This window comes from Lipotes vexillifer, unplaced genomic scaffold, assembly GCF_000442215.2.
Source record: "Lipotes vexillifer unplaced genomic scaffold, Lipotes_vexillifer_v1.1 scaffold371, whole genome shotgun sequence".
In the NCBI taxonomy this organism is placed as follows: domain Eukaryota; kingdom Metazoa; phylum Chordata; class Mammalia; order Artiodactyla; family Lipotidae; genus Lipotes; species Lipotes vexillifer.
In genome coordinates this window covers 2,226,774-2,251,511 of record NW_006786304.1, presented here as the reverse complement: position 1 = coordinate 2,251,511, position 24,738 = coordinate 2,226,774, and the positions used below count along the sequence as shown (strand labels likewise).

Here is a 24,738-nt window from a genome sequence, read left to right as displayed (position 1 = left end):
ACCAATATTAATAATAATTAGCATTATCGTAATAGCTACGGCCATTTATTGGGCACCTATGATATGCCAGGCACTCTGCTGGACACCTGATGTCCATGGGCCCCTCTGCCCCTGCGGTAGGCACTGTTATTAACACCTCCACTTTACAGAGGCTCAGAGCCAATAGTCACCAAGTCTGGAGCAAAGCCAAGAGACCAGCATGAGGCCCAGCCACGGCCTACCTGATGACCTTTGGCCTGTCGTTGCCTCTGATGTGGGGTTACAGGGGCAGGACACTTCTGCCCCACTCTCCATCTTCACCATTCTCCCGGCCTGGAGGGGCTGGGAGGGGGAAGCAGAGAGGAGAGCCCCTTCTCCAGGGGCCCCGCCCCAGCCTGCTCCCCACCCACACTGCCACCAAGCCAGTGCTAGAGAAGAGTGCACACCTGGCGGTGACTTCGCAGCTCACAGCTGGAGCCGGAGACTTGGGGAGGCGGAGGTTGGGCCAGGAATGGGCGGGGCCAGTGCGGGGGCGGGGCCAAGGCTGCATACTTGACTGTATGCAGTCACTCCCGGCAGGGCGAGCTCCCCTGAGCCACCGCAGGACGGAAAGCGGCATGAGGTGTCCTCTGGGCGCCGCCGGCTCCGGCCACAGCCCCGCCTGCAGAAGGATGCTTCTAACAGGTGCGTGAGAGACAGGGGCTGCACCCACGGGTTGGAGACAAAGCGGAGACATCCCCGGGGAGAGCCTTTATTCAAATCAGAGACGCCCCCACTCTGAGCTCTGACTCTGGTCAGTTTAAAGCCCGTGGAGCACGGGCGCCCGACGCACAGGAGCTCTTGAAATCTCCAAGAGGCCGTGCAATTGATCCCTTCTACAAAGGAGGAAAGCGAGGCTCAAATAGGGGTGGGGTCATTCGCTCAAGAGCACGTGACTGACAAAGGCAAAATCAGAATCCAGGACCCCATCCCAGTCCCTTTCCACCAGAGCACTGTGTCTCACCCTAGCTATCCACATCTAATAATAATTTTAAAATAATAAGAATAATAAAATAACAATCATAATATAAAGAGGTCATTGTCACTGAGTACTTCTGTGTGTCAGCCTGTTCTAAGTGGCTTTCTTATAGTAACATTTAATTCTTAACCCCATGAGGCAAGAGCTATCTGATCCCCATTTCAGGGAGTGAAACTGAGACACAGAGAGGTTATGGGTCCTCCCCAGGCCACACAGACTGAAAGTAACAGAAGGAGGACTCGAACCCAGATGGTCTGGCCACCAAGATCACACTTTCCAGAGACCACACACATCTGCCTCTCAGAGAATAAATGAATTGCCTCTTTTTCCAGGTCTTAAAAAGTCCAGTTCTGTGTAATTTCAAAACCCCACCCACAGTTTAAGGCTTCACCTCCTCTCCAGCTCTGGCGTGGGTCAGACTGCAGTGGAGACAATGGTGGCACGTGGTGGGCCTCATTCCTATTTCTCGCTGTGGGTCCTTTCTCCCCACCCAGAGCTGAGGTCTGTGCCCACCCCGCCCCCCAAGGCCATGCGCAGGGGGAGAGGAAAGCAAGGAAGGGGCAGGAAAGTTTCAAGTTGGCTGCTGTAGTTATAAGGTGGGGACATGGCCTTCTGTGTGGCTGAGGCATGATGGTTAGATCTTTCTGGGTGGGGAATCCACCCAGCAGCTCGTCTCCCATGGGGCTCTTTGCCAGGACAGCCTCCAGCCGGCTCCCTTCAGAGGCATCCACACTGGCTCAAGGAAAACTCGTGAACATCTCTGTTGTCCCACCAAACGCTGGAGGCGTGGGCCATTTCCACTCAGCCCACTCCCCCTCCATCCCTCACCTGGAGACTTAGAGGTCTAAGTTCCCTCAGACTCCAGAGCACACATCTCCAGCTCTCCAAGAGGTTTCCTTGGGGCCTCCCTGACTTGGCAGGAGGTGCAGGAAAGCCCCAGCCCCCAGCCCCAGGGGGCAACCCCAGTTCATCCTCAGCTCTCCCCCAGGAAGCCTCACTCTGTGCTATCCCCTCCTCTCCATGAGCTCTCGGCCTCCCTTCCCAAGGCCTGGCGGGGGTAGAGCAGCTGGTGCAGGCAGAACTGGTGACGGGTGACCCCTGTTAGCTAGACCTTAGTTGGGAATGGGGAGCTCTTAGCATCTGTTAGTTCGTTCTCAGCCTCTGGAACCTCTGGGGAGATTCTCAGACAATGGGAGAGTCAAGTGTGACATTGTAGTGTATTTATATTTATACTTATATTTATATTTATACATAGTGATTCAGGGAGTGTCCTGGGCTCAAACGGGGAAAAATTGAATAGAGACTTTTTCTCATTTGATTGAAGATTAGAGATGAAATAAAATAGCCATGCTCCTGGCAAGTAAGAGTTCTGGAACCATCTCTATGGTTCCAGCTCTGAAACTCCATATATATATATATTTATAAATATATATTTTATAGGTATTATATATAAGGTATTATTATGGTATATATTGTGTATATAGTATATGGCATATAGTATAGTATTTATAGGTATATATATGGTATTATTATAGTATATTTATATATATATTTTTATAGGTATTATATATATATAAGGTATTATTATAGTATATAAATCTTATATATAAGGTATATATGATATTTAGGTATTATATATATTTAATACCTAAGTTAGACTGTCCTGAGCCCTGAAAATTCATCATCTCATTGAATCTCAGGCACTCAGTTGGTTACTATCAACCACCCTCCTTGATGAGTGGGAAAACTGAGGCTCAGGGCCCTGAATAAAGAGCAGCCGAGTCAGGGTTATGAACCCAGGTCCAGCGGCCTCGGAGTGTATGAATAAAACCATGATTTTACATCAGCTGGAGTAAGGATTGCTAAGATGTGGGGTTTTCTTCTTAAGATGCCTTGAGGACACTCCCTGAATCACCAGGCACCTGCAGCTGTGTCAGAGTCAGAACTTGATAACAGAACACAGACTGCATGACCTGGGATCTTCCCCTTCCATCATGTATTCAGCAAACACCCCTAATGCCTACTCAGGGCCCAGCCTGTGCTGGGGACACAGCTGGGGACGCAGCAGCCCTGCCCTCCTGGGGCTCACAGTCCAGAGAGAAGACAGACCCGTCCCCAGACAGTGATGACCCAGAATGGGTGGGGCAGGAATGGGTTGGGGGAGGGAGACCCAGAGGAAAGGGCTCAGGTCTGGAGGTAGGAAGGTGGTGGTCAGGGGAGGACCTTTCAAAGCTGTCAAAATCGAAATAGGACCTCGGAAAGATATGACGTCAGCTATGCAAATTGCATCCCTGTGCTCTTTGTTTCATAAAACCGTAAGACAACAAACTTTTCTATCAAGATAGAAAAGCAAAACCTTGAGCAGCTTCTTGGGTATAACACTCTATTCCTGTCACTTTGACAAGAGCTTCCATTGCCCCATCAAGTCAATTAAGGTTCCTGCCCAAACACTGTATAATAGTATCTATTACCAAGCACACCTAAGGGTCAGGGAAGATTTCAGAAGGCGGGATGCCTGAGCCAAAACTTGAATCACAGCTTGATAAAGAGTTGGTGCGGAACAGCATTCTAGGTAGGGAGAACAGCACGGGCAGGGGCCTGGAGGCTAGAGCAACTGCACGGCGTTCAGTCGGACTGATGCAGAGAATGAGGGAAGAGTGGAAAACGCAGCGCAGAGATGTAGCAAGAGTGACAGGTGGGGCTTCCCTGGTGGCGCAGTGGTTGAGAGTCCGCCTGCCGATGCAGGGGACACGGGTTTGTGCTCCGGTCCGGGAAGATCCCACGTGCCGCGGAGCAGCTGGGCCCGTGAGCCATGGCAGCTGAGCCTGTGCGTCCGGAGCCTGTTGCTCCACAACGGGAGAGGCCACAACAGTGAGAGGCCTGGCGTACCAAAAAAAAAAAAAAGAGTGACAGGTGAAGGAGTCTGCACTACGTCCTGAGGGCACTGGGGAGCCATGGAAGGTTTATGAGCAGGGGGAGTAGAAAGGTCACACCAGCTGCCGACTCAGAGAGAAAAATCAATGGAGATGGGAGGCGGGCAGTGAGCCTGCCAGAAGACCCTGTGGTGAGATGACTCCTAACTCTCCACTTATGACCTTGGCTCTGAGACGCATGCTTGCTGTGCCTCAGTTTCCCTGCCTGGAAAATAGTGCCAACTTCTGAGTTGTTGAGAGGGATCTCACACACACACACACACACACACACACACACTCCCTGGGCACAGCATGTTTGTACCTGATGATGCCGCCTGCCCTGGAAGATGTTCTCTCTGGCCACGGCTTCTCCTTCATTTACCCAGAAGAGAGCTGAGGTTTAACATTTGTTCTGTAAGTGGGTATTTCTGATCCTTAAAACGTAACAACTTATGTGTTTTTTATCTTAAAAAGCATATTTACGGTACACCCAGTACTTGCAAGTGTGGAGGCAAGAATGATAATAATGATGATAATTATAATGAATGTTCAGCATTGATCTGGCAGTCACTTTGTTAGTGCACTAGTCTAAGCACTTTCCAAGCATTAGTACAGGGCTTCTGAACATCGGCACTACTGACATTTTGGACCCAATGATGCCTTGTTGTGCGGGCCCGTCCTGTGCACTGTAGGATGTTTAGCAGTATCCGTGGCCTCTACCCACCAGATGCCAACAGCACACCCTCCCAAGTCGTGACAACCAAAAAGATTTCCAGACATTGTCAGTGTCCCCTGGCAGGGGGGTGGACTGGGGTGGGGGGGGATCATCCCCACGGAAAATCATTAGAGACATTATTATTCTCATTTTATAGATAAGAAAACTGAGGCTCAGAGAGGTTAACTAACTTTCCCAAAGTCGCCAGAGCTAGTAAGTTTTGGGACGTGCATGCTGGCAACCCCGTTCTGGAGCCTGCCATCTGGGGTGTGTGCATTTGTGTGTGCAAAACAATTAAGAACCTAGTTTACACTCTCTTATTTCACTTATTCAGATTTTACTTAATTTTTGAATGGGTTATACATTCCCATGGTTCAAGTCTCAATGATATATAAAAAGGCCTTGAGTGAAGTCTCTATCCTCCCCCACCCACCCAGGTCCCCATGTACCTTCCCTCCCCCCCACCTCCCGCATACAGATAACCACTATTTTTTTTTTTTTTTTCTGCACGCGGGCCTCTCACTCTTGTGGCCTCTCCCGTTGCGGAGCACAGGCTCCGGACGCGCAGGCTCGGCGGCCACGGCTCACGGGCCCAGTTGCTCCGCGGCATGTGGGATCCTCCCGGACCGGGACACGAACCTGTGTCCCCTGCATCGGCAGGCGGACTCTCAACCACTGCGCCACCAGGGAAGCCCAACCACTATTTTTATATATCCTTCCAGCGATTATGTTTACAAAAAATGCAAATACATATTTATTTTTCTCCCATTTTTACACCAAAGATAGCATACCATATAAACTGTTCAGCAGCTTGCATTTGTATCTTAACTACTTACCTTGGTGATCTTTCTCTGAGTTCTTCCTCATCCTTTTGTAGAGCTGTATTGTTCCATTGTGTGAATGGACCATAGTTTACTTAATCAGTTCCTGATGGATGGGCAGTTGGGTATTTCCAATCTTTTGCCATTATAAGCAAAGTGTGGCAAATAACCCTGTACCTTAGTCATTTCATACTGGGGAAGTGTATCTATAGAATACATTCCCTGATGTTTAATTACAGGGTCAATGGTTATGGGGATTTTTTCATCCTGGAAGACTTTGCCGGGGCTTCCCTGGTGGCGCAGTGGTTGAGAGTCCGCCTGCCGATGCAGGGGACACGGGTTCGTGCCCCGGTCCGGGAGGATCCCACATGCCACAGGGCGGCTGGGCCCGTGAGCCGTGGCCGCCGAGCCTGCGCGTCCGGAGCCTGTGCTCCGCAACGGGAGAGGCCGCAGCAGTGAGAGGCCCGCGTACCGCAAAAAAAAAAAAGAAAAAAGAAAAAAAAAGACTTTGCCAGACTGCCCTCTACATGGGGTTGCACCAGCCCTGTGTTTCCTTTTGTGCTCAGCCTCACCAACACATGTCATCACACTTTTGGATTTCTGCCAACCTGACAGATGAAAAGTTTTATCTTGGTTTGTTTAATTTGCATTTCTCTTACTATGAGTACAAATGAACATTTTCCCTATGTCAAGAGACATTTGAATTTTCTAAGAACTGCCAACCTATACCTTTTGGACATTTTTCTGTTAGGTTGCCAATACTTTTCTTATTGATACCTAGGAGCTCTATATATAGTAGTGAAATGGGCTCTTCATCTGTGATATCAGTTGCAGATTATTTTTCGTAGTTTGTCATTGTCCTTTTGACTTTGTGGGTTGTTTTTTTTTTAACTTTGCAAAAGTTTCTTTTTATTATTATGTCAAAATTTTCAGCCTTTTATGACTGGAGTTGATGTTCTTACTGCAATAGTCACCATTCTAGTGAGAGGCAGAAGAATGGGGTGGGCAAGTGCATAGGGTCTGGAGCCAGACTCCAAGGGTTTGCCTCCATGCTCTATGCAATATGGATAATTAGGGGAAATGAGAGAAACAGGGGTGGGGGATACACTGGACAGTATCGTTTAGTGGCTAAGAATTTCAGCTGCCTGGGCATGGATCACAACTCAAATGTTTATCACTTATGAAATTCTGAAAGAACATCTTAAATTCTCTGAACCTCCATTTCCTCATCTCTGATAGGGGTATAACAGCTGTATCAGTCAGAGGTGAGGCAAGACACAGATGGTCCACTCAAAAGGAGTAATGAGGAGAGTTTAATAGGGGGACTAGGCAGGGTATAGGTAAACTGACATGGGATTTTGCAGCACCCAGGGGCTAGCAACAGCAGGAAGCTGTTACCTCCCCTGGGCTAGAAGCTATAAAAGGAACAGCAGACCCCCAAACCCCAAAAGAGTAGTATATGGAGAGGGTCACCCAATAGGATCTCTAATAGAGGGACCTATTGAACCAGTGCTGATGCAGCAGGGAGGGAGCTGTGGGACCAGTTACCTCAAGGTCACTCCCTTCAGCCCTCCTGTCTTCCACCAATGCTCCCATTGGTAGAAGCCAACCAGAAACAAAAGGCGAGGGATCCCCAGAGATGCAGCTCAGAGAAGTCAGCCTTTTGGGGAGCAGAGCAGAGCAAGATGGAGGGTGAATCTGCATGACATCCAGCATAATAAGTGCCTTGTGGGGCCGATGTAAGAATAAGTAAGATAATGTATGTTCAACACTTTAGACAGTGTCTGGCTTGTAGGAGGTTCTTAAGGAATGTTCCTTTTTATTTCTTTATTATTATTATTATTATTATTATTATTATTATCATCACCGTTGTCATCATCAACTCTCGATGGCACTCATTCTCACCAGCACAGGGTTACTTGCTGGGACAGCATCCTGCCTTTGATCCCATTGCTTCCTGCTCTCTCTTCTCCCTCCCACCCCCTCCAAAGCAGCCTGCTCGAATTCTTCACCTGCTCTGCCTCCTCGGAGCTGCCCCCCTCTGCGTCTCTGGACCCCCTGACCGAAGGAGCCGATGCCCACCTGCCAGTCCCCAGAAGCCTCGATGGGGTTCTCTCCACTTCTTGGTTCCGAGGGCATGAGGCCCAGGCAGAAGCCATGACCTTCTCCCCTGAGGGCTTCCCAGGGCCCGGCCACACTGGCCGGGAGACGCTGGATACGCAGCCTGGTCATCAGAAATGTGACCACTCAAGATGCAAGCAGCTACACCGTAGTGCTGGAAAGCAGCAGGGGACGCAGGAGTGAGATGGCGCAGATACAGGTCAATGGTGAGCTGGGCCCCATGGCGGGAGGCACCCGGTTCTCAGTCAGCAGGGCCCATGGGGAACCATTCTGTCACCAATCCTCCCTAACAAACCACCCCAGAACTTAAAATAGCAACCGTATTTTCAGCTCAGGATTCTGCTGAACAGTTCTTTCGGTCTCAGCTAATTTTAGTCGGGCTCACTCACGTTTCTGCAGCCAGCTGGGGGAAGGGAGTGCGTAGGCACTGGTCCATGATGGCCTCCCTCCCATGTCTCACAGTGGCCTGAGTGGCAGTGGGGGTAATTGGGCCACGAGGCTTCTCATCCTCCAGCAGGATAGCCTAGGCTTGTTCACTCAGCAAAGGATGAGAAACAAGAGCAGAAGCTTCAAGGCCTCCCGAGGCCCAAGCTCAGAACGCGCACGCCATCTCTTCTGCCATGTTTTTATTGGCCAAAGCGAGTCACATGACTGGCTTTGCTCCAATGGGAGGGAAATAGGCTCCGCCTCTTGGTGAGAAAAGTTGCGAAGTCCGCTGGCTATTTTTTTGTCATCTATCACACTTTCCAACAGATATTCATTAAATATTTGTTCATTATCACTTGGGGAAGGACAAGGGTCTCTGGTGGTAGCCTTCAGAACTCACCTCTGTTTTTTTTTGTTTGTTTGGGGTTTTTTTTGCGGTACGCGGGCCTCTCGCTGTTGTGGCCTCTCCTGTTGCAGAGCACAGGCTCCGGACGCGCAGGCTCAGCGGCCACGGCTCACGGGCCCAGCCGCTCCGCGGCATGTGGGATCCTCCCGGACCGGGGCACGAACCCGCGACCCCTGCATCGGCAGGTGGACTCAACCACTGTGCCACCAGGGAAGCCCTCACCGCTGTTTTTATGAGCTATTCAGCTCTGGACTTGCACTTTCACACCTGAACCAGAAAAAACAAGCCCTGAGGTTAACCAGACCCATCGTCCTTAGAAGGTAGTTTAGAGACGTATTAATCTACTAGGGCTGCCACACCAAAATACCACATTCTGGGAGGCTTAAAACACGGAAATTTATTTCTCACGGTACTGGAGGCTGGAAGTCCAAGATCAAGGTGTGGGCAGGTGTGGTATCTTCTGAGGCCTCTCTCCTTGGCTTGCAGACGGCTGCCTTCTCACTATGTCCTCACATGACCTTCCTTCTTTGTGTGCACCCCTGGTGTCTCCCTGTGTGTCCTAGTCTCTCTTCTTATAAGGACATCAGTCAGATTGTATTAGGGCCCACCCTCACCGCCCCATTAAAGGCCCTATCACCAAATACAGTCACATTCTGAGGTACTGGGCGTTAGCACTTAATATGAATTTGGAGTGGGGGGGGCGGGGAGGGTAGGAGCACAATTCAGTCCTATAATAGTTAGGGTTCAGATTCTGGTGTGCTAATAAAGACCCAAAACAACAGTGTCTTAAATAAGATAGAAATTTATCTCTCTCACATAGCAGTCTGGCATGAACAGTGTAGGGATGATGTGGTGGCTTCAGGGTGGCAGGACCCAGGCTCCTTCTAATTGTTCTGTCCTCACTAGGTTCTATCCTGCCTGTGGGACCCGAGAGAGCTCCCATCACATTTGCATTCCAACCAACATAACAGGAGAGGGGAAGGGGAGGGAGGATGCCTTCCTTTTATGGCCCAACACAGAGGTTGCTCACATCCCATTGGCTGGGAACTAGTCACATGGTCATACTTAGCTATAAGAGAAGCTGAAAATGTAGGCTTTATCCTGGGCAACCATATACCTAGATAAAATGTAGGATTCTGTGACTAAAGGAGGAAGGGCAGAAAAGATGGAGGGAGATCCCAGAGGCGGGGATATCTGAGCTGGGACCTGAAGCCTGAGCGGGCGTGTGCCAGGTGGAGAGTTGGGGAAAGTGCTCGTGCAGAGAGACCAGCCAGCGTAAACACAGGAAGCATGAGTGAGTGGCTCCAATTTACTGAGCCCTCCCTATGGACCAAACACTGGGGGATTTCACAACAGCATGAGAAACAAGATGCTCCAAGCACCACCCCCCCTTGCACAAGTGGGGAGACTGAGGCTTGGAGAGGTGACATCCACAGCCTGTGGTCACGCAGAAGCAAAGGGCCAAGCTAGGATTCGCACCACTCTCCGTGATCCAGGAGCTCATCTCCTTCCACGCTGCCTCTCTAGCCCTGCAACATCTCTCAGGTACAAGCAAAGGTGGAGAGAGGTGGCTAGGAACCTCGCTTCTGCACCGGGGTTTTTTTTTTACCGCCACCAGGACATGTAAGGGCTGCTGAGGTCCATCAGTCTACATATCTGTGATTTGAAGGCCAGTTCTTCTAAAAGCCCACCTCCACACCTTTGCCTGTGCCGTTCTCTGCCTGGTGCTTGTGCAGGCTCTGAAACCACCGGAACCGCTTGCGTTCAAATCCCTGCTCCTTCACTTACTAGCCACGTGCCTTTGCAAAGTGACTTCCCATTTGTGTGTTTCGGTGTCCTCCTCTGTAAATGGAGTCACTATAGACCCTCCCTCGTAGGAGTGCTGTGAACAACAAATGAGTTGTTCACGCCAAACGCCTAGAACAGTGCCTGGCACAGAGTAAGCAAATGTTCGCCATGAGTTTTTCAGGGGACTTGACCTCTTTGAGCTTTCGTTTTCCCATTAAAAGGGGGATAACAATAAGACCTACCTCATAGCGTTGTTGTGAGGATTAAATGAGTAAATCCAGTGGCTTTTGAGCTTTTAAAATCATGACCCACAGTAAGAACTGCATTTCATATCATGACCCAGTATGTCCGTATATCCACACACCACCAGTCACTGAAAGACAAGTGTCATAAAATAACAATTATTGCTATGAGTAATGCATTCTGATATTTTCTATTATATTTCATTTCATGTTTTAAATGCTGGTTACACCCTACTAAATGATTTCACCCAAGCATGGGTCTCATTCGCAAGATAACAAGCCAGTAAGATAACAAGCTATAGTCAACATGTGTTTAGAATGGTGCTCGGCTCATAGTAAGAGCCCAGTCTAGGTGGCTGTTACATATTGATTCTTGTTTCCACACCTGGTGGGCTCTTTCTCCTCCTGCAAGGCTTAGCTCAGGCACCACCTCCTCCAGGAAGCCTTCTGTGAGCTCTCTGGTTGGACTGAAGTTTTTTTCACTTTTCATGTCGCACGGAAATTGGAAATCCTCTCCGTGTGGTGGTCCCCAGCACTCATCACGACATCAGATTCAAATCGCAGCTATGCCTCTCTCTCTGACCATGAGGCCTGGCTCTAAGCACCCCCAGACCTTGGAGTCTTTCACCTGAGATAAAAAGGAAAAGAAAACACGAAAAGAGAACTATGGTGAGGATTATATATGTTCTCTGTAAGGAGCCCTCCCAGCAGCCAGTGGCTGAGGCCCCAAGCCTTGGAGGTCCCCTTGACCCCTCACTCTCTCCCACCCACATCCAACCCATCGGCAAGTCCTATGGGCTCTGCCTGCAAAATGATCCAGAATCCAACTGCTCCTCCTAGCTCCTTGGCTTTTATCCTGGCCCAGCTGAGGGTAGGGGAGCTGGGGTATTTATATACCAGCCCGCGTCAGTCACTGTGGAAGGCTGCCCCCCAGTGTGCCCACCCTCCAGCACTCTGGCCTGTTGCCTCCATGGTCAGAGCAGGCTCTGGCAGCCAGCAAAAGCCCTGAAGCAACAGATACAGTGTTGGCAGTTGGAAGGGCTGAGGGTGAGGGCATCAACAGCTCTGCTACATCCAGTGTCTGGGCACAGACCAGGCACTCCAAACACATTCGTTGGTGAATGAATGAGTGGATGAATTAATGAATGAATGCCTCTGTGGTGAACAGAAGTGCTCAGCCTCTCTGAGTGGTCTCCACCCACGTGACCTTGCTCCCTGTTTGCACAGCCAACTCTGATGGGGTGCCGCCGCCGACATTCCCGGGGAATACACAAGGCATCCTCCGGAGTGAACTCAACTACTCAGTGATCCTGCAGTGGGTGGCTTCCATCGAACCTGAACCTGTGCTACGATGGACCTTCGATGGGCATCGGGGAGAGGCTGATTATCCAGAGGTTGTCCTTGGAAGATCTGGGCACCTATGTATGCTTGGCCGAGAATAGCCAGGGAATGTATTTCTCCCAGCCTGTGACTACCATGCTGCCACGTGAGTACCCCACCCTCACCCCAGACCCTGTACCCTTGCTGGTCAGTGGCCAGCTTTCCTGATTCCACTGAGCCACATTCTGTGCTCAGCCCCCTCTGATACCCTTTATAGCCAAGATGGTATCTCATTCTTTCATCCTCCTGGCAGAGTGGGGATTATTAGCCCATTTTACAGATGAGAGGCTGAAGGCCAAAGACATAAACTCTAATGAAAGCTCAGGGCAGGATCTGGAGCCAGCTGCCTGGGTCCCAGCTCCAAGCGTCTGCTGGCTGTGTGAATTTGGGAAGCCTCTTCACCTCTGAGTCTCAGCACATGCCGGAGAAAAAATTAAGATGATAATATAATGAGTGGTTCCAAGCATGGGCTTTGGAATTTGAACTTTGGCTCCACCACTTCCTGGCTGTGTGATTTTGGACCAGTGCCTTGACTTCTCTGTGCCTCAGTTTCCTCATCTATAAAATTGGGAAAATAATAGTGCCCACCCCAAAGTGTAGCTGTGAGCATTCGATGAGATAAGCAGGTGAACAGCTTAAAATAAGAGTGCCTAGCACTATGGAACACTAGTGAGTGCTCAATAAACATGAACTAGTATCATTGTTATGACTAGTATTATCCATATTATTATTAATTTTGTGCCTGTTACTGTATGCAATAGCCTGTACGGAGGCTCAGGCGGCAGTAACAAGAACAGCCAGTTAACTGGGATAAGAAAAGTGGTTTGGGAGCCCGTCAAAATGGGGTTCAATTCCTGTCCCTGTGCCTTCCTGGCTGGGTGACTTAGGACAAGTGACGTCCCTTCTCTGAGCCTCAGTTTCCTCCTGGGTATAATCAGAGTGATCGTGTAGACCTCTGCAAGACTGCTATAAGGAACTGAAATGGTATATGTGTGAGGCTAGCAGAACACCAGTTAGCAGGTGCTTTAAAAATAGCAGCAGTTATCATGCATATTATTTTTAGTATTTCTGTTCATGGAGTGAGCTGGAAAGATACAGGGAAGCTGCCAGTGGAGAAGCAGGGAGGCATGTAGGCAGCGGGGATCACACGAGCAAAGGTCCAGAGCATGGAAAGGGCAGGGATAATGGAAAGCGTGGCTTGGCCACGTTCCTGAGAGCTGCCTCTCTCCCCAGCCCGGGTTCAGTGGGAGCTTCAGGATTTGGTTTTGAGGTGATTTCCTGGGAGAAAAAAAAGGTAAAAAATGTAAATCTTGGAGCACCTGTTGACCCTGACACATTCATTGAGAATGACAATACTTCCAAGACCCCGTTTCCTCACTCATCAACTGTTCAGGAAATGTACATTGAGCACCTATTATGTGACTGGCCCATGCTGGGCAGTGCTGAGGGCATCTGGTGACAGAGACAGTCCTGGCCCTGCCCTCACAGGACTCCCAGTCCAGTAAGGGACAGACCTGCCCACAAACAGTAATGACCAGAGTGGGCAGGGCTGGGGTGGGGGAGCTCAGAGGGCTGTGAGACCCAAGGAGGTGCCTGACCCAGCAAGGGGATCAGGGCGGGCTTCCTGGAAGAGGGGACATCTGAGCTGATACTAGGATACATAGGAATTGTCCAGGCCATGGGAGAGAAAATGGCATTCCAGGGGCATAGACAAAGGCCTGGAAGTAGGAGAGAGAGGGCAGTGAGCTTAGAAAATTGAGTAGACTCCAACAGGGCTTGGTTATAAAGGTAGGGCGTGGAGAGAGATGAGACTGACCAGGTGGCAGGGCCTTGAAGGACAAGGCGAAGTCCCGGGGAGCCACGGCAAGGTTCTGAGCAGGAGAGGAACAGGGTCAAGTGTGAACTTTAGAAAGACCCCTCTGGCTTCCGTGTGGTGGGAATATGGGTCGGGGAGGGACTGGGACAGGAGAGCAGGGATGAAGCTGAGGTGGAGACCCGGAGGACGGGGAGGAGGTGGAATGGTGGGAGTGGGGGGTATGGAGGGAGGGTGTCTCCTCCCGTCTCTCCCCTTCTTGGTTCCCAGAAGCCGTCGTGGATCCCACAGACCCTGTGGCCATCAAGCCAAACCCTACCCTCTCCCCGTCAGGAAGCTCTGCCTTTGCCCTCATTGTGGCCGCACCTGTGGTACTGGTCGGAAGCGCGGTCTTCACCATAATCTGGAAGCTAAGGTACCTGCCTTCCCTCCTTCCCATCCAGTCAGCCCCCACAAGGTGCAGAGATCACTCTGCAGCAAGACTGAAGCCAAACCAACTGCCTCATCCCAACGAGCTTACAGCTCATTCGGAGAGGATGACATTGACCCCTGATGTGCCCATCCAACTCGCCAGTTCCCAAAGTGGCCCCAGGGGAGCAAAGAGACAGGAGAGGGTTCTGGAGGTGTTGCCTTTGCCACAATGATGGCAAAGGCAGGCCCTCTTCACCCCTTCGTTTTTGTCGAAGAGGAAACTAAGGCTGAGGGAGAACTGTGCCCCGGACCGCACAGCTGAAGAGGATTCGAACCCAGAATACTGCCTCACTCAGTTCTAGCCCCTAACCTACGCTGCCTCTTTTCCGTCATTAACGATACAAGCCTTCGCAGCTGACGTACTAAGGAAGAGAATTCTGAATGTTGAAATGGTTTGGAAAGGCCCTGTGGACCAGCTGGGAGGGACTGGGGCCAGGTCTCCTGTCCATGAGGGCCGTGTGGAACCTTCTGGGGGTGGGGGAGGGCCAGGCTGCTGCTGAATCACCCACATCGTCTTCGTCCCTGGGGCTCTAATTTCCTGGGCCCTCAGTAAGTGCCAGGAGCCCTCAAGTCACGGCTCTCAGGATGCGTGCTGTTCCTGTCCTCGTTTCCCACATGAGTAGACCTAAATCTCAGAGAAATCCATCAACTTTCCCAAAGGACATGCCGCTGACAAAGAGCTGACCCTGAATCAAACCCAGGTCTAACTCCAAAGTCATGTTCTTAGAGGGGAAAGCTGAGAAATCGGGCTGGTGTGAAAAATCCTCACCCGGACCACCTGGAATCCCTCCCTCCATGAGCGGCAGGAGGGGCCACTTCCTGTCCTCGCCGCCATCTTGGCCAATACCTATTATGGCAAACCAATGCTGACATCATCCAGAAGGAACCAGCCTTGTCCAATCAGCTGTGACCTTGGAGATGAGGTCATGAGGACAAGCATGGCTGTGTCGACTCTCCCAGTGGAGAGGGGCAATCTTCAGAAAAGAGGGCTCTGGGCTGGGAGGCACCCTACACACACGTCTACGATACCCATCAAGGGCCAAGAGAGATCCCCGTGGATTACAGTGAAGGCCATGGACCCTGAAGCCAGGTCCCTTAGGTTCATCCCAGCTCTGCCATATGCTAGCCTGTGGGACTTTGGGTGACTCGTTTAACTGCTCTGTGGCCCATCGGTAAAACAAGGATAACGGTAACATGATACCTGCCTCAAAGGGTAGGTGTGTGGATTATGTAAGATGGTGGGAGTAAAGAACTGTAAATAATGCCTGGCACGTGGTGAGCCTTCACTGAATGTCAGCCACATGTATTATTATTATTGTTTTTGTTATTATTAATATTTCTCTCTCTCTCTTCACTGTAGGTGTGGCTGACAAAGAAGAAATGGGTGAACCACTCTGGGGTTTTTTATTTTTTCAGTTTAAATAAATTGAATAAAAATTTAAAAAACAAATAAATGAATCTAGACAAAAGGAGATATTACAAGCAGATCTTAATCATGAATTTTTATGTGGTACTCAAAAATACTAACAGCTATTTTACAATGTCCAGTTTCAAAAGATAAATTTTGTGGAACACGTGTATATTTCTGTTCAGTATATAATTAGTCGTGGAACTTCACAGTTATAGAATATGTATATCTTCAGCTTTTATCACTGCTCCCAAATTGTTTTCCAGTCAAATTCATTGTATTTTCATACAATGGGTTCCACAGTGAAATACTACATAGTAGTGGAACAAATTTAGATAAATCACAAAAACATGAAATCTTGTAAACACAGCTACAAGAGAGGGCAGAAGTTATACTACCATTTTTAATAATACAAGCATTACCAGAAACTCACTGGCTGTCCAGTGGTTAGTACTCTGTGCTCTCACTGCTGAGGGCCCAGCTTGGATCCCTGGTTGGGGAGCTAAGATCACACAAGCTGCATGGCATGGCCAAAAATAAAACAAAAAAAAACCCTACTCTTTGCTATTAGAAGACAGGATATGTGGGGTGGCAAAGAAAAAAAAAAAGGAGTACAAATGTGCATCTGAAGTGTGGGCACCTATCAGCCCAACAGGGGATACCAAGAAGGAGTGTGGGGAGGGGAGAATCCTGGGGCTGGGGACAAGATGAAGGCCCTGGGAGCTGCATTTGAGACCTCCTCCCTCCAGGTTTTCTGGTCATTTTTCTGTGGGATGTTCCCATCTTGTTGAGAGCCCCAGGGACTGCTTTTGTCTCCTCTTGCCAGCTGCCAACACTCCATCTCCCCATCTCACCAAATCCCTTGGAGCACATAAACAATCAGTCCAGATTTCTTCAAACTCTTGTGCTGCAACCAAAAGAAACTCACTGAAGTAGCTCAAGAAAAAACACAAGGAAGATTTAATATACGGATCCAGGAAGAGTTCCAGGAATCCAAGGGTGTATCAGTTAGCACTTGCTACGTAACAAACTACCCGCCAAAACTTAGTGGCTTGAAACAACAGCGATTTATGTAGCATACAATTCTATGGGTTATCAATGTGGGTTACGCAGCTCTTCTGGTCTCTGCTGGGCTCACTTATGCATCTATGGTTGGTTGGCAGGTTGCCTAGGGGCTGTCTGGACTAGGATAGCCTCAGCTGTGGTAACTAGCCATGTAACTGACTCTTCCATGTCATCTCTCATTCTCTAGCAAGCAGACACAAGCATGCTCATGACAGAGGCAGGATTCCAAGAGTGAGGGCAGAAGATGCAATGCCTCTTAGGGCCAAGCTTAAGAACTGGCATATTATCACTTCTGTCACATTCTATTGCCCAAAGCAAGTCACACGACCAGCTCAGATTCAACAGGCGGGGAAATGACCTCACTTTTTGATGGGAGAGGAAGAATCTGTGGCCGTTCTTGCAATCTACCACAAATGGCAGGAGAGCGTGGTCAGAAAGCAGGAAAGCTACTGGAACCAGGGTAGTTGCTTGCTGCCTCTCCCAGCCTCCCACCCCTCGGCCCTTGTAATCCTCTTCTCCAGGAACATGGAATTCACAGCTCTCTGTCTCGCTCTGCAGATGGGCCGTCGATGCTTCTCCATCCATGTGGAGAAAGGCACCATCCCATAGCTTGCAAATCCACAACACCCCTGTTCAAAGGAACTGCCCAACTTAGTCAGCATCCCTTTGCCTTATCTCTGACACCTCTGGAAAAGGCATCTGATTACCTTACTTTGGGACAGTTGTCAACCTTGGTCCCATCACTGTGGCTGCAGCGGGGAGCAGAGGGGTTTTGTACGATCAGAGGTCCAGGGGCTCAGCCCCATTTGTGAGGGCTCAGTGCTCAGTAAAAATCAGGGAGGTTTTGCCTTGGAAGCTGGGCAGACACCCCAAAACGTGTCTTCTAAACATGAAGCTTATTTTTGCTCCTTTTCAAAGAGAAAAAACCTTCCACATGCAGAGAAGTGGGGGGAAGTGGTCTCAACCCCCAGAAATCCACGGTACATTTGTAAATGAGATCAAACACTTTCTTTCACTGGAGAATCCTGACAGATGGCAGGCAAAGGGTACTCACTGACCCTACGCAAGTCACTTACCCGCTCTGAGACTCACCTGCTTGAAACGAGTATGAATGAAACTCCTGTGCAGATATGTCTAACATTTGAGGAACATTCAGTGCTTCTGTGACACACTGCCATGTCAACATAAAGGCACCTACCATATCATTACGATTAGCAATTATAGTAGCAGACCTGAGTTCGAATCTTGTCTGTTGAGGGCTGTCCATGTGCCAGCCACTACACTAGACTCCTTATGTGATTCATATGTTATATCATCCTCACTGCACCCACGGAGGAAAGGAGAACTACCCCCACTTTACAGACAAAGAAGGTGAGTCTCAGAGAGGCTAAGTGACTTGCCCCAGGGTCATACCACGGTGGGGCTGGTCTCCAAGCCAGGCTCCCTGGCTCTGAAATCCCTGTTTCCAGTCATTCCACCGCCCCGTTGCTCCCTCCCTAGAGCTGGAGCCCCATTCCCGTTCTCTCATGGGCCCCCTCACGTCCTATGTCAGGGAGGTGTCTTTGTGCTCATGTACATAAGATAAAAACGAGGCACAGGGCTTCCCTGGTGGCGCAGTGGTTTAGAGTCCGCCTGCCGATGCAGGGGACACGGGTTCGTGCCCTGGTCCAGGAGGATCCCACATGCCGCGGAGCGGCTAGGCCCCTGAGCCATGGCCGCTGAGCCTGCGCGTCTGGAGCCTGTGCTCCGCAGCGGGAGAGGCCACAACAGTGAGAGGCCCGCGTACCGCAAAAAAAAAAAAAAAAAAATGAGGCACAGAGAGGGCAAGTGACTTGCCCAAGATCACACAGCCACATTTGATGGCAACTCAAGTCTGCCCAATTCCAAAGCCTGTGCCTTAGACCAGCGCTGTCCAAGAGAACTCTCTCTGGTGATGGAAATGTCTATATCTGCAATGTCCCCTACAATATTATTCAACAAAAGTGGCTATTGAGCCCTTGAAATGGAGATAGTGTAACTGAGGAACTGAATTTTTATTTTATTTACTTTTAATCAATTTTAATTTTAATTTATATACCCACCTGTGGCTAGTGGCTATTATACCAGACAGTGCAACTCAAACTCCTAATTGTTAAAAAAAAAAAAAATTGTTATTTCTCCTCATTCATTTCTTATTTTATTTGGGTCCTCTCTCTTCTTGTTGAGCCTGGCTAGAGGTTTGTCCATCTTGTCAATTTTAAAAAAAAAAAAAAAAAAAAAATCCCTCAGCATCCATACATGTACATTACTGACTCTGTGGTAGTTCTGGGGTCCTTGCCCTGGTCTATCCAAGGGTCCAGATTTGCTCAGAAGCCCCTTATATTGAACCAGCTCCTTTCCCACCTGAGGCATCCTGCCCTACCACCTCCCTCCTCCCATTTCCCTCCACTGTAAAGGAGAGGTTAGTCATTTCCTGCCTGGGAGGTGATGGAGGGAGCTGGTTCCTGCGGCTTCTAGTCTATCTGGGTCTCAGAGATGACACTGTAGCCACCACTTGGCCACCAGCTAGAGTCCAGCTGTCCTCTGGTCAAGGCTGCAGCAATTCCCCTTGCCCTTTGGAATAGCTGAGAATCATTATGATGTCCCTCCCCCACTAAAAATAAACTGTGCAAATTTTCTCAAAGAGATCTCCTGACCACCCCTGTTATAAATTCAGTACCCTGGTTGGATTTGCCCGTAGCACTGTTCTGCTTTCTAGTACTTAGCACGTTGTGTCATTAAATATTTATTGGTGTGATTATTTAACATTTGTCTCATCTATTAGACTGTCAGCTCCGTGGTAGCCAGACCTGTATCTGTTACACAGTATGTGCTCAATGAGTGTTTGTTGAATGAATGAATGAATGAATGAGAGGCTAAAACCACACCACTAGGAAAACTCAAAGGCTCAGAAATGAAAGCATCGATTGAGTCCCAAACACTCCCCCAAGTTGGAGTTTAACAGAAATAACCTGACTCACACACCTCTCATTCTCTCTGTGTGTCAGAAAAACAGAGTCGGGCATCCTGAGGCCCCTTCCCTAACCCGACATGGAGGGTAAATGATCCTCTGGCTGTGGCAGAATAGCCCAATCTCATCGGCAACTATGGTGAAGATTACCCTCAGGGACCCACACTCTCCCCCCTCCATAATAACGGAATCCTCAATTTTAACTGGGCACACGATGTCCACGGGGAAAGAAAAACTACATTGGCAGTAAAATGTGAGAAGTGTTATGTGTGACTTGCAGAACATGTCCTTAAGGTGAGGGAGCATCCTTTCCTATTGGCAGGAATGGGAATGTGATGGCTGGAACCAAGCAGACATATTGGATCATGAGGCGACCGTCTCATGTGGAGGAGGACAGGTGGCAAGTGAGGGGTGTGCTGAACCCAGCTTGTGCCAGCTCACGAGAGCTCATTGTGTACACCTCTTCCTAACTCCACATTCAATGATGACACATTGGTAGCCTGAAATCAATTGTGGCAGTGGCATCTACACCGAGGAAACTGGAAAATACTACAAATTGGGTTGTTGTTTTTTTTTCGGAGAGCTGATTTACCAACACACCACTGAAAAATGGATGCCTGGAGATTCTGTGAAGCCATCCAGCTAGCCCTGTCTTAAATACCTCTGGAATTCCTATTACATGAAAGAAGAAACAAACGTCTATTTGCTGAAGCCACTCTTGTTTTAGTTCCATTGTTCCTTACAACCCAGTTGACTCCTAAGGGATATATCTAACCCTGAAATTTAAGCCGTAAAGTCAAAGATTTAAACGCCACTTGGCAAAACAAAGGTTGAATGGCCAGGAGGGAGCCTGTGACCACATACAGTCTTGAATGAACTGGGCCACAGTGAAAGCGTGAGTAACAAGGAAAATAATATGCCAACATCCCACAGTGGGGGCAGGGGGGTAGGGATGCAGCTATCAGAAACATGGAAGAACTGAGACTCCCACAGCTGTTCTGGTTATTCTGTGACTATGTAGACATCACATGCTTTGTATCCAGATAAAAGAAACTTTCCTTCTCTGCGCAGGCTTTCTCTCCCTCCCAGGCAGCCATATCTGCCATGATGTGCTCACTGACCACAGGCAGAAGCAAAGAAGGAGGAATAGTCCTGACGTGGGGTAGAAGGAGAGGGCAGAGAGAAAGATGAACTGTCTTCAGATTAGGGGAGACTCAGGAAGGAGAGGATGCTGATGAGACAAGATGGTCTCCAAGATGCGTCCCAAACTCAAAGCGCATCCTCTCAACCTGGTCCTCTCCCAGGTATTCCCCCATCTTAATGGAATATAAGCTTGGTAGGGACCCAAAATCACAGAGGCTTAAACAGGATAGAAGTTGGTTTCTCTCTTATGTAACAGTCCCAGGGCAAGCAGTCCAGGAATGGTACAGAGGTTGTGCTTGGTGAGGTCATCTAGGGAGCCAGGCTTCTTTACCCTGTGGTCTTGCCATCCTTAGAGCATTACACGGTCAAGATGGCGCACCACCAAGTCCCCATTCCAGCCAGCAGGGAGTGGCAATGGTGGAGACAATCTCACTGCCTTCCTTTGAAGGCGTGACCCAGAAGTTTCTCACGTCACTTCTGCTCACATTCCAGCAGTCAGAACTTGGTCATGTGACCCCACAGGGCCCTTGCATGGTTTATTACCTGCTCACATCTCTAGTCTCACCTTGCTCCATGCTCCCCCTCTCCAGGTGCACTGACTTTACTCAGGGTTGGCTAACTGCTGTAAAAAATATCTCCAAAATGTCAGTGGTTTGACCCAGTAAAAGTGTATTACTCACTCATGTCGTAGGCCAGTGCAGGTCACTGGGGAGACTCCTCCCCATGCAGTCATTCAAGGACCCACAAGGACCCTCAAGGACACAAGCCTGTGTCTTGGCCCTGCTCTGGGTCATGTGACCACAGTAATACGAGAACTTCTGAGAAATGTAATCTCACTGAGTTCCTAGAAATAAGAGGAAATGAGTTCAGGGAACAGTTAGCCAGTCTCCCTCACTCTTTTGTACTTAATGCAGTTCTCTCCTGCCCCAGGTCATTTGCACATGCTGTTTCCTCTGCCTGGAATACTTTACTCTCTTCTCATTACCCAGCTAATTCCTAGTCATTTAAAAATCCCAGCTCAGTCACCACCTGCCTAGATTTCACCCCCCACCCTAGCTGCACACACCCAGGAAACCTTTCCTCAATAGTCATCAAAAGTTGCCAATGTAGGGACTTCCCTGGTGGCACAGTAGTTAAGACTCTGCCCTTCCACTGCAGGGGGTGCAGGTTTGACCCCTGGTCAAGGAACTAAGATCCCACATGCCATGTGGTGCGGCCAAAAAAAAAAAAAAAAATGCCAATTTGTAAGTATTTGGGTGATATTTTGACAGTATGTCTCCCCAATCAAGATTGAATCCCAAAGGGCAGGAACTGTATCTCCCTTTGCTCAACATCTTATCCTCTGAATCTACAATAATGCCAGTCCATGATGGGCACTCACTAAACACTTGCTAAATGAATAAATGAATGAACAGAAGAAAGTTAAATACTTTTTGAGCCCCCAAAGTTCTGCGGCGTCGAGTAAAGCACTAACCTAGCTCTTTTCCGTCCTCATGGAGTGAGCCAAGGCCTCCAGGATCTAAGGCAAGGTGAATAAACAAAGCCAAATGCACGAGGGGTTTCTAGCTATAAGCTCTGGCCGTAATTTCTCTCCCCAGCTCTTATTCTTCACATCCATCTTGCCAGCGGTGACAAAAACATTTCTTCTCAACTACCATTTCTGATAGACTGGCAGTGGGTCCTCAAGGGTCGGTATTAAGAATTCTGGGAACCTACCCATTCTCCCCAGGAAAAAGTGCCTGTATAGATTACTGATTGCTGGCATGCTCCCCAGGAAGGAGTGCCTGCATCAATTGTTGATGTGTGCTGAGAACTTGGACAAGAGGGTGGTGTCAGCAGCCCCATGTTTGCTTCCCCGGCTCATCAGCCAGGTGTCACGATCTCTCTACTCCCTGCTAGGGATCTAAAGAATTTTAGGCTGCTCAAAGTGTATTGTGCTTCACAATTATAGAGCTACAGCAAGATTCCTAGGCTATTTTAACAGTGAATGAATGCCTCGTTCATTCATTGAAAAAATATGTATTGAGCAACTTCTATGTGGCAGGCTCATGCTAGATGCCGGCAGCACTGCCAAGAACAAGACAGACTTGGTCTCTGCCTTCACAGTTTACAGATTGGATCTCCAAAATCCAGCCCATTCCTCGTCCACGTCCTCAGCCCTCCACCCACCCACAGCATAGTCAAAAGCAGTTTCCTCTTTCAAACATACTCAAAGGCTCTTCCTCAAGCTCTCTCAGGCCCACTCTAACTATCTCTATCTCCATATCGCTCTCTTATATAAACACACACACACACACACACACACACACACACACACACACACACAAGCTAATGAGTAAGTTTTCTCTAAATTCCAGTATTTACAGAAAACATAATGGTATATACTAGAGCAGGAAAGAGGAATAAAGGACATATGACAATCAGAGATCAAATAATCACTAAAGTCATCCATTCATTCATTCACTCAACACGCCTTCCTCCAGCAACTGGTCTGTGTGGAGTCCTGCGCTGGGCAGTACTGGGGAACCCGGAGGGGACCATCACAGCCACACTCCTGCCCTCCCAGGGCTCACAGTGCAGTGAGGGAGACAGAAGCATCCCCAGATAGTGACAACCCGGAGTGGGCAGGGCTGGGACATGGGAGCCCTGAGAGGGCTTCTGATCCAGCCAGGGGGTCCAAGAGGTCATTCTGTGGGAGGGGTCAGCTGTACTGGAGAAGACATTAAGATAATTAACAACAAGAGCAGCCATATATGAAGGTGACATTTATCAGACATTGTACTAAAGTGCTTTAATGCATCATTTCCATTTATTTCCCCAAACTCTGGAAAGTAGATGCTATTATTAGCTCCATTTTACAGATGAGGAAGTCGAATTGTCACTGCCTAGCTGTGAGTTGCACAGCCCTGGGTTCTGCCTCCGTGGAACGTACAGCCCGGTGGGTGACAGATGTATCCCTAAAGTGACAACTCAGAGTGGGCAGGCCTGGGACAGCAGAGCTCAGTGGGCTCGGGGAGACTTGAGGAGGGATTGCCCAGCCTGGGGAGTGTGGGAAGGCTTCCTGGAAGAGGGGACGGCTCACCTGTGACCTGAAGTGGGAGCCATTAGCTAGTGAAGAACAGAGGGAAAGTGTTCTGGCCCGAAGGTGAGCAAACATGGTTTGTTCAGAAGGATTACAAGGGTTTCCGTCTGGCTGACGTTTAAAAGGGGAGAGGAAGAGACTTGCGTCAGGGGCCAGGTCATGCAGGAACTAGTAAACTAGGCTCTCGAACCTGGACTCTGCCTCAAAGGGTGTGGCTCTGATGAGTCATCAGTGGGTTGTAGTAGGCTGGGAGGGGGCAGGCAGGTCTCATTTCCTTCCATGGGCAGTGAGAGAACTGCTGGAACTGGAAGGGGGTGAGACGGGGGGCGTGCCTGCTCTGGTAGCTCTTGGGGGAGGACAGGAAGGTGGTTGTTACTTGGGGGTTTCTTTGCCGGCTTTTTCCTGCCTAGCCTCAGAGTATAGCTGATGAAAGCTCTGCCTTCTCCAACCCCACCACCCCGCCCTCTGTCCCACACCGCAAAGAGGGCAGGACAACAGGGCTTGCCATCGTCGCTGTTTTCCACGTGAGGAACATGAGATTTTTCTGTCATGAGGTCCTCGCCCTGCATAAAACTCAGTGACTCTCTGCTGCCCATGGCAGTCGTTCCTAACCAGGGTGCACGGCGAGGTAATACAGGGTGGTCTCCCAAGCCCCAGGACGCCAGTAATAACAGCTGCCATTTGTCGAGCAGCATAACAAATAACCTTTCTAGCCATATAACTTATTTCTAAATAACCTATTTAACCATCACCACAGGTTTTTATGATCCCCTATTTTCCAGATGAGAAAAAGGAGGCAAGAGAATCAATATAGGTTGCTTAGCATCACCAGCTATTAGTTGAAGATGGAATTGGAACCAAGGGAGTCACACTCAGGAGCCCCAACCCCTACCCCACTGTCCCCAGCCTCCATCTCTCTCCCCCCACCCCCCGCCTTTCTCTCCGCCCCATTCTGCCTC

The 24,738-nt window shown here is 49.3% G+C and overlaps 1 protein-coding gene across 1 annotated transcript in view; it reads left to right on the top strand.

Annotated features, from left to right (window-relative positions):
- The first annotated feature begins 596 nt into the window (after positions 1-596).
- Positions 597-24,738, top strand: part of LOC103070750 (immunoglobulin superfamily member 23) — a 31,239-nt gene continuing 7,097 nt past the window's right edge. The window contains 6 exon segments of the mRNA XM_082931129.1: positions 597-667; positions 7,440-7,667; positions 7,669-7,772; positions 11,656-11,797; positions 11,799-11,914; positions 13,892-14,036. Coding sequence (XP_082787255.1) covers positions 597-667; positions 7,440-7,667; positions 7,669-7,772; positions 11,656-11,797; positions 11,799-11,914; positions 13,892-14,036 — 806 coding nt within the window.